This window comes from Enhydra lutris, unplaced genomic scaffold (genome assembly GCF_002288905.1).
Source record: "Enhydra lutris kenyoni isolate GAN:26980312 unplaced genomic scaffold, ASM228890v2 scaffoldscaffold5, whole genome shotgun sequence".
Taxonomy (NCBI): Eukaryota; Metazoa; Chordata; class Mammalia; order Carnivora; family Mustelidae; genus Enhydra; species Enhydra lutris.
Window position 1 is genome coordinate 13,972,812 of NW_019154089.1, and position 14,285 is coordinate 13,987,096.

A 14,285-nucleotide genomic window follows, 5' to 3' on the forward strand; every position below is an offset into this window, starting at 1 on the left:
ATGGTGGTTGGCCAGTCCTAGGTCACTGCCCACCCCTACAGCTGACAGTGAGGCCCATCCAATGCCACCACATAGACTGGGGTGGGAAGGTAGCCCCCAAGGAAAATGGAGGTGCTGTGCTCAAAAAAGAGTGCACAGGACTGGCCTTGCCATAACCTTAACATCTATTACAAGTGCTGTGCTATGCTTGGTGCTTGGTGGTTTTATCTCTCCCTATATCCTCTTCAGAGCTCTGAGAGCTGAGTTACATAGGATGAAGTTGAGGCTCAGACAGACCTCAATCAAGGCCACACAGCTAGTGCTGGCAAAGTCAGGATCTGAACCCACACTGCCTACTTCCATGCCCCTTTTGAGCTCCCACTGTGCTTTAGCAAGTGTTTTGTTGTCTGGAAATTTTCATTTTTAAACATGTTTATATCAATAAGTCCCCATGAAACAAACATGGTTGGAGAGTTTGACAAAGGACACAGATGGAAAGAGGCCCTGACTGTGCCCATGAGGCAGACACAGCTAGAGATCTGACCACATCCCTTCAGATGCCCTTACAATTTCTGCACCCACCAGCAAAACTCCCAACAGGTGGTCCCTGCACCTTTGTCAAAAATCTCCCCTTGGGCTTTGGAACCCACTTTACCCACATAAACTGTGTGCCATAAGTGCCTGGTAACTAACACATAGCTCCACGGGCTGGCCCTTCATCAGTGTCCGCCAGATGCTGAGATATAAATATACCAGCTCCTGTACCCTCAGCCAGGGGAATTCTGAGGTGTACATTTACCCCATTTTCTAAACTTCCTGCAGGAATACACTTCACCCACCCACTGGGATAGCTGGCTTAACAACCGCCTCTTATTGGATGCCTTCCCCTCCTGGGTCACCTTCCCAGTCCGCTGCTGACACCACCCATGGAGGTGTCTCTGCACCTCCCAAGTAAACCACTTTCCCTCAGTCTTCATCTCAGGATCTCTGGGCTGCCCCAGGGCTCTGGATCCCACCCTCTTCTTCCACCCTGAGCATCTGGGCCCAGCCGTTGTGCTCTCCCTTCCTGGCATCTTCCCTTTCCCTCACTACTGGCCCCTCTCATCAGAATTTAAATGCCTTCAAATCTCCTCAATTTAACCTTCCACCCCACTGTAGAGCTTATGATATTGCCTGTCTCCCTCCAAGCCCAAATCTGCTGAGAGTCATCTGCTAGCTCTCTTTACTTCTTTACTCCAATTTACTCATCAATTCCCCCGCCTCAAGTCTGCCTTCCACCCCCACCACTCAGCTCACTGTGTTTTCATCAAATTTCCATTACCTTCTCTGCAAAGTCCAGCGATCATCTCTCAGGCCATATCTTGTCATCCTGATGCAGTTGACCCTGTCTTCCTTCTGGAACATTATCTCCCCTTGGCTTCTAAGGCATCATTCTCCCAAGTTTCTCCTGGTTTATCAGATTACTGTTTCTCATTCTTCCTTGCAGTATTCTTTTCCCAGCTGGTACTTTAATGTTGGCATTCCTCAGGATGTAAGGTTCTTGTCTCACCTTCTTTTGGTCTATACTCACCTTTCATGTACTGATACCCCTCTCATGGCTTCCATCAACCTTGTCTGTCTCCAGCCTAGTCACTCAAGAGCTCAGTTTTAGACTCAGATGTCTCAGCATGGAGATCCCACAAGCTCCTTCTTTCTCCAGGGCTCATCAGGTACCTGTCCTCCATATACTCAGCTCTCCAAGTCAGAGCTTCAGACAGGCAACAGAATCCTCTCTCCCTTCACAGCCACAACCACCCATGACCAAGACCTGTTGACTTTACCCTTAAAATAGGTATCAAACCCAGCCCTTCCTCTATCCCAACAAACACTGCCATGTTGGACATCGTCATCTGTCACCTGGACAACTTCACGGCACCCTCACTCATGCCCTGGTTCCACTCTTATCCACCCTCACCCTGACCCAGGGGTAGCTTTTTAGATCACAGGTTGGTTCTTGCCAATTTTGATGTCTTGTGAGCCTCCCCAAGACTCGATGTCTTCATCTGTATCATGGGGCCAGTAATGTCTACCTGGAAGGATTGTAGGGGGAATGGAATGAAACAGTGAGTGTAGAATAGGTGTGAAGCAAACAGCTTTTGTGGGCAGCGAATGAGCAATTTTCAGGGCCTGAAACATTAGGAAGCATCCCTTATGTGGGTGTTGTCCGTGGTGCTGAAAACTGGTCCTGCATCCTAAGGATGCTGGATGCTGGGTATCCCTGGGATACTGGTTCCCTGGGATGCTGGCTGAAGACGTTGGTCCGATAGATTTTCATTTGCTGCCTGGATTTTGAAAAGATCACGGTGATGTATGGTTCATTAGGTAAGTGGGAGGAATAGAAGCTAACGGTTTAGCGTGAGGTTTCAGGAGTTAGCTCCACTATTAACTAGCTGTGTGAAAACGAAGTAACCCATCAGTATCTCAGTTTTCGCACCTGAAAAATGGGGCAATAATAAACATTAATTCGCTCCTAAGTAACTGGAAATGAAATTTTGTGACACCTGTAACAAAAACTTAGCACGGTGTCTGACCCTAAATAAATGTTACATTAGTTGTTACCATTTTTAATAGGTGGCTTCACTGTACAGGTGAGAAGGTCGTATCGCCTCTTGGCAATTACAGAATTATTTGTTCAAATCTGGGAGGTCAAGGAGGATAGGACTATTTCTCTGAGAAGAAAGATCCAGAGGGTGGTAGGTAAAAAGGCCTCATGTCCTCGGCAGTTCAGACTCAACTGGAAACCCCTGAACACCTACTTTGGGCTCCTTCATCTTTCCAAGACCATTGCAAGGTAATTAATGATAGTCCCATTTTACAGAGTGGGAAACTGAGGCTAAAAAATGGGGAAATATCTTGCTCAAGGATACCCAGAGAGAAGAGAACCGAGCTTTCATAGCCAGAGAGTGGGCGGGCATCCTGGCTGGGGAGGCCCGTACCGAGGGAATGGAAGGAGCCTCGCTCCCACCCTACTCGTGTCCCTTCGACTCGCGGAAGCGTGGGCGGTGGCGAGACAAAGGGGTGGGGGTGGGGCGGGGTGCTGGGAGAGAAGGCCGGAAGTGCGGCCAAGGCGGAGGCGGGAAATTTCCGCGCAGGGGGAGCTCGGAGATCGCGCCGACCTGCTTCCCTATACAGGCGCAGCGTGCCCTTGGACAAGTGGCTTTCCCTGTCTGAGTCCCAATTTCCTCCTCGGTGAAACTAGTAGAGGGAGTTCGCGGGGCTGGATTGAGTGAGATCTGACAGGCTACGCGCCCCGCCCGCAACAGGCGCGCAGCAAATGGGCAGGCGCTCCGCCCCTCAGTCTCCCTGTCTGTGAAATGGGAACCGGGTCGAGGAGGGCGGGGAACCCAGGAGCCCCCGGACCTCGGTGAGGAGCGCCAGGCGAGGGGCGCCCCTCCCTCCATCCATCCCTCCAGCCTCCTCTTCCTCGCCGGCACCGCCCCCTCCCGGCTTCGGAGGCCTCCGGTCGGCCAGCGCGCATGCCCGGGGCGGGGCGCGAGGCGGGAGCGCGGAGCGCGGAGCGGGCGCGGTGGACGGCGGCGCGGAGTCCGCGGGTCCGCCCGCCAGCCCCGCCGGAGGCAGCCGAGGCCGCTCGGGCGGCGGCGGCAGCGGTGGGAGCCGGAGCGCAGCGCGCTAAGGAAACGGAGCGGCAGCACTGTCGGGTAAGCGCCTAGCCCGCTCCTGCTGCCCGCTACGGGCGGGGGACATCGATCCCATTCCTCGGCTCCCGGCGGACCGGGAGCCGCTGTCCAGGGTCCTCGAACCACCTGGGTGGCGGGGCTTGCGCACCATGCGTGGCGTGTGCCCAGCTTGAGCCCGGGGTGTATGTGTGCGCGCGCGGCCGGGGGCGGCGGTTGTCCATTTCCAGGCTCCTAGCCGGGGCGGGGCGGGGGCGGGTCCCGCAGCAGCGGGCCGGGCACTGGAGGGGCCCTGAGGGCCGGCCCGCCCTGTGTGTAGGACCGGGACCCCGCGCCCCGCCTCGCCGCGTGCGGCCGCATTGTTCGACAGGGCTGTGCGGGAGGGGGCGCTTCCCGCCACCGCGGGGAAGGGGGTCCGCCCGCGTTGATTCATTCCCCCCACCCCGGAGAGAGCTCTGTGCTCGAGTGGCTCCCCTGGAACCACCGGCACCACTGAGCACACTCGCTGTCGCACACTCAATGTGCCACACACTCTGGGGCACCATCACACACCCCATCACACACTTACCGCGTTCGCACACCGGCATCTCTCTCCTGGATGAGGCCATGATCTTCATACACACACACACACACACACACACACACACACACACATACACACATACACACATGGGCCCTTGGTCATTCCATCACACTCATACACATGGCCACCTGTACACCCACCCAGTACACCAAGTAGGAGCCTTGCGTATACACCCAGGCATAGCTACGCATTCATACCAGACATTGCCTATCACAGCACACTCAACAATACTCCCTTATCACAACACACTCCCAGCCACCCTGCTCTGGCTCGCTTTTCCCTATTCACACTTGCTCATGGTGTCCCTCTTGCAGCCCTAGACCCTGGAGTAGGCTGTGCACACGCTTCCTCTCCCATACTCCCCATCTCTAGCTTGCCGCCCATCCCCTGCACTCCCTTAGCTCAAGTGTGCACGCCCCTGCAAGTCTACTCTTGCCCTCCTGTGGATGAATGGATGGATGGTCTGGGGGCCACTTCTGGAAAAAGGTATGGCTATCACCCTTTGTTACACTCTTTCCCCCTTCCAGTCCCAGGCAGGAGGCTTTGCTGCACCAAGGCTACTGGGAGCCAAGGGGAGAGAGAGTGAGGGGCAGCAGACCAAGATTGTTGGAGACACACACACAGGCACACACTCACACCTGCTGAAGCACTGCCAGCCTTTGTTGGTCTTGTCACATGGGAGGCCGTGTTTGCAGGTGCCTGGCAGCTTGGGCTTCTTATCGGGAAGAAATCCTAGAGAAGAAGGAAAGGGCTGGCGAGGTCCCGGGGCCAGAATAAACATCCACAGAGGCTCTTCTGCCCAGGAGTGGGGCACAAGGCCCTCTGTGTACATCCAGGTCAGCTCTATATGAGAGACCCTGAGGTCTCTCATGCTCACACCCACAGGGTCTACATGGCCCCCACAAGATGTAAATGCACAGGACATTCTACATATATGAGTCGCATGTATACACACCAAGGTCTTCTTCAGCAGAATGCAGGAGCCAGGTGCTGGCTTTCCAGGCTAGCCTAAGCTGGCATGGGCATCGACAAGCAGTCTTCACAATCAGGTCACATAAGCGTGCAGGCTCATCTGTTCATCTTGGTGGGTGTGTGCAAGTGGGGACACTCATGCTTCCTCGGGTCCAGGGGATTGGGAGGACCCTTGGTCTGGCCCCAAAGAACAGAAAAGAGCTTTAAGAGCCAAGCGTCAGTGTCCAAAATCTTAGCGGATACAAGCAGGAAGAACCCAGGCTTTGGGTTCAGACACAACAGGCTTTGAACTACCAGCCTCCTGCATCAGCTGCGTACCCTTGTCAAGCCTTTTCTCCCTCTGATCTCAGTGTGTGCATCTGTGAAATGGGATGATAATGCCCCCTCATGAAATCATGGTGGAGTCTAGACGACCAAATGAGCCTGAGAGTGTTGGTCCCAGGGCTGAGCCCAGAGTGGGAGAGCGATGGAACTGGTTTGCAGTGGGAGGGCTGGGCACAAAGAGGGGCACCCCAGGCCTGGGCTGCCTCTTGGAGAAGTGGCTCGAGGATACTGAGGATCCCTCGAGAGCCAGGAAGCACCCAGTAGAACTGTGAGCAGCAGAGTCTGAGAGTGGTTTCTTGGCAGATCTTAAACCCAGGGCTGGGCCAACAATTCTAGATATAACTGCATCCCTTCCCCCGTTTCAGAGACTGAGGCCCAGACCGTGGAAATACTCACTCAAATTCAAGGAGCAGGTCAATGACCAAGCTGGTGCCTGACCCCACCTCTTTCTTGTGCCCTGGCCAGGCTCTTCATCCCTACCCCAGACCTTCTTCTGTGTCCAAGAACTGCACTTTGGGAACCAAGAAGCCAACATTTTCCAGGGGGGTTTTCAGAGGAGACGTGTTACCAGCTGGGCCATGCCTGCCTCTCAGTTTCCTCTTCTGGAAAATAACACAGCACCTGCCTGGCAGGTGGATGAGGTCTGCATAGAGTAAATGTACTAAAGGCTTGATGTGTGAGGTCACCTCCCACCCTTCTCAGCATCTAAGTCAAGGGTCAAAACTCAGGGGGCTATAGGCCAGGCGGATACCTACAGGAGGGGCTGGCTATAAGAAAAACGAGTCAGTGATCGAGAGCAATGTGAAGTCTGCCCCGGTGTCCAGGACACATAGGGAGGGGTGGAGATTGGGGCTAATTGAGGAGTACACCCCCATCCAAGAAGGCAGCCACTGTTTGGCTCCTGCTGACTGTTGCCACGCAGGAAGCATGCTCAGATTGCCAAATTTTAGTTTTCCAAGAGAATTTGGAAATCTGATTTTCACATGAAATCTTTGAATTTTTAAATGTTGATCGGTTAACGCCTTTAAAAATTTCCTTTTAGCACTCTGGGTCAAACAAGCAGGTCTGAGGGCTAGATTCTGCCAGTTTGCACCTCTGCTACAGGCTGTCTGTCCCCTGCCCCCTCTGGGGAGCACAGCTGGGCTCTGACAGGCTTGAGTAGATAAAAACAGGCCTTCCATGTACACAGCCCAGCCCTAAAGCGAGCAGAGCCCCACACACCCCTCATCTTCTCTAATCCTCACAGCAGCCTCGTGGGAGCAGGGGTGGCTTTCTCAGGGTCCCCAGTGAGGAGAAGAGACTTGTCTCAGCTCATAGAACTGCTAAGTGGGGAAATGCCTCACCTCTCTCCCCTTCTCAACCTCACTCCAGCCACTCTGGCCTTTTCACGGCTGCCTCACATGCTGGCTCCTCAGAGGGGCCTTCCTCAGCCAGGTGTGTAAGTCAGCTGCCCCCCACCCCCATAGTCCCACAAGTCCCTCGGCTCAATTTCTAAAGCCAGGTACCCCATTGTCCTCTGCAAGGGGTAGACTGCTCCAACTCTAGTGTCCCCATATTGGTGATGACCTCCATCCGCCCCAGTCCCAAGCCCAAAGCCTGGGGGGACACAGTAGTGAATAGTATCAGCTCAATCCCCATCCAGTGACTCAAGGTCTAGGCAGGGACCTGGAGGTCTAAAGGGCAGAGTGACATGTGTCTGGTTAGGGGAAGAACAAGAGGCCATAGGAACTCCTAGGAAGCTGGTGGGCAAAGAAAGCTCACTGGAGCAGGAGACATTTGAACTGGGACCCGAAGGTTTAATGGGAGTCAGGCAACTGTTTAGAGGCTAAGGTGAGAGAAACTGTGAAGCCACGGGTGAGCCCAGAGAGGTTATCACGCATGCGACACCTGTGTGTGCCCACACGTGTGTGCGTGTTTGTACCTACTTTGAGGAATGCGTCCTGAAAGATAAAACTTAGCGGGTAAGTGAGTACACAGGGGCTTGGGAGCACATGATGGGATTGGACTTGACCCTAAAGGCAATAGGGAGTCATTAAGGTTTCTCCCCCACCCCCCATTTAAAAAAAAAAAAAAAAGTAATATATGCACACATAAACACAATTTCATGCATTGCAAAGGGGCATACCAAAAAAAAAAGTCTCTTCCACCTCCAGATCCCTGGTCTCACTTCCCAGAGGCAATTGCTACTAAGTTTTATGGGTTTCCTTCCAGAAATTTCCTCTTTATAAATAAACCCATACATGTGTATCTGTCCTTTTTTCTTGTCTGCATACGTGGAATCCCACCAGCCCGGGCTTTTTTCACTTAATTTATCTTAGGCATCATTCCTTATCACTCCACACTTTCTGACAGCTGTGGGGGGCGGATTTCGTGAGGCAGTCCCATATTTAATGAACCGGCTTCCTGTTTTTTTCTCATCACCAGCCATGTTCTCATGCATCCATCTTCAAGACCGTTCCTGGAGGTGGTCTTGCTGATCTAAATGCCAAGTGCATTGTAAACTTCTATAGGAACTGACAAATGTCTTTCCAAAAAGATTACAGCTAATTTACTTCCCTAGCAAGAGCAAGGAGGAGTTGGAGACAAAGAGGGGCATGGTAGACCAACATCTTTAAAAGATCATTCAGTCATTCATTTAACAAATATGTCTAGGGGACTACTTGCTTACTATATGCCAGTCATTGGTCTCAACCCTGAGGGTATATAAGTAAATACTACAAAGTTCCCATCCTGCTGGAGCTGACAGTCTAATGGGAGAGACAAACCATGTGTAATAAACAACGGTATGTAATATATCACTGGTGACGGGTTCTGTGAAAAAAAGCCGAGCAAGGCAGAGGGAATGGAGAGTGCCAACCAGTGCTGGGGAGGAGGGGTCAGGAAAAGCCACAGGGAGCAGACCATGCAGATTTTAGGAGGGTAAGCATTCCAGGCAGAGGAACGAGCCAGTGCAAAAGCCCCAGGGCAGCGTGCATCCAAGGATCAACAAGGCAGCCAGTGTGACTGAAGCAGCATGATCGGGAAAAAGTGATAGGAGACAAGGCCAAGATCAGTGATGGGGCCAGAAGGTGCAGGGACATGTAAGGAGTTTACTTTTACTTGGCATGGCATGAGGAGCTACTGCATGGCTCTGAGCAGAGGAGAGATGGGCTACCTTGGGTCTTACTAAATCCTTCCAGCTGCTGTGTTGAGGATGAACCGTATGGGTTGAAGGAAAAAGCCAGGATAAGCCAGGAGGGAGATAGTCCAAGTTCAGCTCAGGAGAGTGGCCAGGTTCCGGCTGTATTTTGAAGGGAGATTTGTCATGTTTTGCTGATGGATGGGACATGGGGTATGCAAGAAAAGTCAAGGGTGATTCTAGGGCTTTTGGCCTGAGCACTAGTGAGATAGCTTTGGGAAGGAGGGTGGGTAGAGCAGGTTTGGGGGCAATCCAGCACGCTGCTCACTCTGGCTGCCGGCGTGTAGTGGGACGAAGTTGCTCGCAGATCCAGCTACCTGCCAGCCCCTCTCCCCAATGTTCCCCAGACACTGCACACTCAGCTTGTCTAAAACACAGCTCCCCATTTTCCCAGATTTCCTGCCTCACCCCCACCCCCAACCCTGGCCAGAATCCCACGGGCCACCCCTACTGCCACCTTCTGCAGCCGGCTGGCTCCTGTCGGTTTTCCCCAGGATCTCTCAGTTCTGCCAGCTCTCATCTCTTGGACCTTTACTGTACCAGCTCTCATCTAGATTATTGCAGAGAAGGGCTGGGTGAATGAAGGAAGAATTGGAAGAAGGAGAGATTAAAGAATGGTTGGCTAGCCCCTCTGCTCCCGCCTCCACACCATCCCAGAGCGGTCTTTGAAATCTCACATTTCAGACTATGTCCCTTCCTAACTATAAATCATCCACATCTTCCCAGGGCCTGCACAGACCAAAACTGCAGTCCACAGATATATCTTATTTGACCCACGTGGTGTTTTTCTTTTTTGATCTTGAATTAGAGATTTCATGTTGAAGTTCTGGATCTCCTGCTACTCGCTGATACCACCGGGATGAATCTGTCCAGAACGGTGCTTGGCTAGCAGAGGAGTGGCTCCCGCCTTAGGGCATACCCTCTCTGCTTTGCAAACTTTCCCTGCCACTCCCTATTATTCTCTACCCAGCCTGGTTCCCTCACTTAAATTACCCTCCTGGCCCCTATGGCATCAAAGTTTGTGACCTGTGTCCTAGAAGACAAAAGTGTAACTGCAGAGTAGCATGCCGAATGGGGTGGGCTGACAAGGAAGACAAAGGGTATATGCTGCATGGGGTGAAGACTGATGAAGTTGAAAAGTCAGACCATGAGGGTCCCTGGGTGGCACAGTCTGTTAAGCGTCCGACACTTGGTGTCAGCTCAGGTCGTGATCTCAGGGTCATGGGATTGAGCCCCCCATCAGGCTCCTAGCTCAGTGCAGAGTCTGTATGAGGCTCTCTCTCTCTCTCTCTCTCTCTCCCTCTGCCCCCCTCCATGTTCTGTCTCCTTCTCTCTCTTAAATAAGCAAATTTTTTTTAGAAAGAAGTTACACTGTGGCCAAGTTGTGAAGGGCCTTGAATGCCATTTTAGGAAGTTTGACCTTTATCTAGAGGGCCACTGGGAGCAGAGAAGCAGGGGAGTGATGGGGTAGGACAGAAGAGGACCAGATGGGGGCAGAGAACCCAGGGAGGAGGCCCAGCTGCTAGGAGAAGGGTGGGAGGGAGAAGATAGAGGTTCCTCCTCACTGGGTCTTCCCTGAGTCTGAGTCTGTTTTCTTTGTGTTTCAGAACCAGATAGAAGCCTGGGGCACAAGTACGGTTAGGAGGGCAGTTGGGCAGTGCTGAAGACCCAACCTGGCTCCAGCTTCTTTGGAAGAACTCCAGCCCCCCAGCACCTCAGCCCACAGCCCTCTGCTGCCCACAGGATGGGAGCCTGGGGGCTGGGAACCCAGCCATGAGGGACTGCTGCCCCTCCCAGCAGAAGGCCAGCCCTGCACCCCCTAGGCACAACCCTGCCCCAAGCCCAGGCATGGACTCTAGACACAGCAGCTCCAGTGGGGCTGGGGAAGGGGCCTCTTGTCCTGAGGGCCCTGGCGGGAGCTTGGCCTGCATCCCTCCCCAAGAGGCAGCCAGCAAAGAGACACTGGGGGCACATGGAGCTTTGATCTCAGGGACACCAGAAGCTACCTTCTCTGAGAAGCCAGAGCCTGTGTCCTCAGTGAAAACTGATCCCTCATCCTTGGAGAACAGAAATCCTTTGTTTTTGGAGAAGATGGAGTCCAAGTCTTCAAAGCAGGCAGATTCCACTTCCATAGGAAAGGAAGCTGCTGGGTCCTTGAGAACGGCAGATCCTGTGTTTATAGTAAAGACAGAGCCTGCAGTCTTGGGAAAAGGGGATCCTGTGGCTTCTGGAAGGATGAATCCTGTGGCCCCAAGAAAGGAGGATCCTGGATCCTTAGGGAAGGTAGATCCTGTGTGCTCTGACAAGGTGGAACCAGTGTCCCCAGGGAAGGAGGCCCCTGTATCCTCTGCCACATCGGATCCTGAGTTCCCAAGAAAGGAGGAGCCCTGGTGCTCAGGAAAAGAGCTTCCTGTGGCCTCAGAAGAGGCGGCTCCAGCATCTGTGGGAAAGGGAGATCTTGTTTCCTTGGGAAAGAGAGCTCCTGGGCCCTCAGGAAAGATGGATCCTGGGTCCTTGGAAAACACAGATTCTGCAACTGCAGGAAAGCTAGATCCTGCCTCCTTGGCAACACTGACTCCAGGGCCATCAGGCAAAACTGGGCCCATGTCTCCGGGAATAGTGGCTCTGGGGTCCTCAGGAAGGATGGAGCCTACTCACTTGGGGATGACAGATTCTCTATCTGTTGGAAGTGCAGAAACTGGGTCCTTGACAAAAGAGGACCCTCAGTTCCCGGGGAAGATGGAGCCTGCCTCCTCGGGAAAGGGAGATCCCATGTCGATGAGCGTGACAAAAACCATGTCTGCTGGGCAGGTGGACGCTGTATTTTCAGGAAAGATGGAACCCACATCTTTGAAAAATGTGGATCCTGTGTCTTCAGGCAAGGTGGATCTGGTGTCCTCCGGAAAGCCAGAGCCCTTGTCTCCCGGGCAGGTGACAGAAACTGTCTCATCACGAAAGGAGGACCCAGTGCCCTCCACCAAGGTAGATCCCATTTCTGTGGGAAATACAAAAACATCATCTTCTGGAAAAGCGAATCCTGAATTGAAAGGAAGGTTAGACCCTGTGCCCTCAGGTCCAGGGAATCCCAAATTCTTGGGGACAGTGGGACCCTCATCCTCTGTCAAAGCTGAGACAGTGACTGAGAGGAAAACAGAGCTGTTGTCCTCAGAGAAGGCAGGTCCTATGGGCTCTGGAATGGTGGGTCCCACAGCCTCAGGGAAGGCTGACGCCATGGCCTTGGGCAAGGCAGACACTGTGAGCAGAGGGAAGGCAGAAAGTGTTCCCCCTGGAGAAATAGACTCTGTGTCTTCTGGAAAAGTGGCCCCTGTGACTCTAGAAAAAACAGTCCCAGCACCCTTGGGAAAAGGAGAAGCTGTCCCGGAGGGAAAGATGGATCCTTTGCCCCCAGAGAAGGGGAATCCTATGAACTCCATAAAGGTGGATCCCAGGGCCTCAGGGAAGGCAGAACCCAAGTCTGAGCGCAAAGCAGAAACAAAGCCCTTTGGGCAGGAGGGCCCTGCTTCATCGGGAAGGGCAGAGACTGCACCTCTGCGGAAGGAGAAGCCGCTGGCCTTGGAGAAAGGGGAGCCGGAAGCCTCAGGAAACATAGACCCTATTGCCTCTGGGAAGGTGGGGCCTTTGATTCCAGGGAAGGCTGAGGCCGTGCCTTCAAGAAAGGCAGAGTCCCCCACTTCCGGGAAGTTGGGTCCCCTGCCTGTGGAGAAGGCAGAGGCCTCCTCCTCCTCCAAGCAGTCAGACGGCAAACCCTACGGCCCAGGCCCTTCTCCCGCGGGGACCGGGAATGGCGGAGGCCTCTTGGAGCCAGTGCCAGAGCCCAGCGCAGAGGCCTCCGGCCTAGGCCAGAAAGACCTGGTGGCCGCTGGGGCCCAGAGAAGCCCCGGCCCGGAGGCCATAGGGCCCCCGCCCGGGCCGCGGACTCGCGACAACTTCACTAAGGCGCCGTCGTGGGAGGCGAGCGCCGCACCGCGCGAGGACGCGGGGACGCAGGCGGGCGCGCAGGCCTGCGTGTCGGTGGCCGTGAGCCCCATGTCTCCGCAGGACGGCGCGGGCGGCCCGGCCTTCAGCTTCCAGGCGGCGCCTCGCGCGCCCAGCCCCGGGCCCAGGCCACCCTCGCGCCGGGACGCGGGCCTGCAGGTGTCGCTGGGCGCCGCCGAGACGCGCTCCGTGGCCACGGGGCCCATGACGCCGCAGGCGGCAGCGCCGTCGGCAGCGCCACCCGCCTTCCCCGAAGTGCGGGTGCGGCCCGGCTCCGCGCTGGCGGCAGCCGTGGCGCCCCAGGAGGCGGCCGAGCCGGTGCGCGACGTGAGCTGGGACGAAAAGGGCATGACGTGGGAGGTGTACGGCGCCGCCATGGAGGTGGAGGTCCTGGGCATGGCCATCCAGAAGCATCTGGAGCGACAGATCGAGGAGCACGGCCGCCAAGGGGCGCCCGCGCCGCCGCCCGCCGCCCGCCCAGGCCCTGGCCGTGCAGGCTCCATGCGCGCTGCGCCCCCCGAGGATCCCGCCAAGCGCCCGCCTGGCCTCTTCCGAGCGCTGCTGCAGAGTGTGCGTCGGCCCAGGTGCTGCTCCCGAGCCGGACCCACGGCCGAGTGATATGCTCCCCTTTTGTACGCCCGGGTTTCCAACCTTTTCAGGCTCCCTTCTTGACCCCAAGATCCTAGAAGGGATCCCCCTCGACGGGCGGGAGGCCCCCCTGAGAGGTGGGCAGCCTCTAGGGCCTTCTCATCCTCTTCTTTCCAGCCTCTTCCCCTGCCAAACTCACCAATGAACCCTCTCTACCCGGCCCCCTCATGGTCATGGGACCACGAACCCAGCCCTGACACCACCCTGTCCCTTTCCAGCCCTCATCGCTCCCTCCCTCCCTGTCACAACTCGGGGATCTGCTCAGCAGGCCCAGCCCTGAGAGCTGAGGCAGGCTCCTGAGATGTCCAGACTGGTAGGCTGAAGTCTTCAGTGGCCACCAAGTCCCCAGAACTGGAGAGACTATGTACAAAAGCTCCAAGTATGCAAGGATTGGTGTGTGAGACCCCTGAGTGTGCAAGGCTCCAAATATGGGGCTCCTGGAAGAGTGTGTGTGTCCATGCAGTGGGCTGGCCCCCATGGCCCGGGCATGTCTTGCATGCTGGTAGTCATCCCCAAATCCTGTCTCCCCCTCATCTGGCCCAGTCCCAGCCCTATCCACCCTCCCTGGACACTGTTCACAATTCCTGACAGCGGGAAGGCAGCTGCAGGAATGCCCGGGGGGCACAGTTGAAAGGAGAGTCTCAGACAGGTCTGGGAATCACAGTCAGAAGCTCATAGAAGGTCTTGGGTCCCAGGCAGCCTTGCAGCTGGTCTTGGGTATTGGGGGCAGGACAGAGAGCTCACTTTATAACCACAGTCCTCCTTTAAAGGCTGCCCCCTCTCCCTCATCCCTGTGTGTTGTGAGCCCCACGAGTCCCTTGTGACCACTCAATACCCCTGTCCCCACCCCTCCAGCCACAGTTTTTGGCTACAAACTGTCACAATATACATTGGTAATAAAATTGTCCTCCAATTCTTGGCAGGTGTGATT

At 55.0% G+C, this 14,285-nt stretch overlaps 1 protein-coding gene across 1 annotated transcript; it reads left to right on the forward strand.

Annotated features, from left to right (window-relative positions):
- Nucleotides 1-3,494: 3,494 nt before the first annotated feature.
- Nucleotides 3,495-14,226, forward strand: LOC111141078 (G protein regulated inducer of neurite outgrowth 1). Its single transcript, XM_022493411.1, has 2 exons — nucleotides 3,495-3,677; nucleotides 10,328-14,226. Exons 1-2 carry the CDS (start codon nucleotides 3,495-3,497, stop codon nucleotides 13,322-13,324), a joined length of 3,180 nt encoding a protein of 1,059 aa, XP_022349119.1. The 3' UTR covers nucleotides 13,325-14,226.
- Nucleotides 14,227-14,285: the final 59 nt, after the last annotated feature.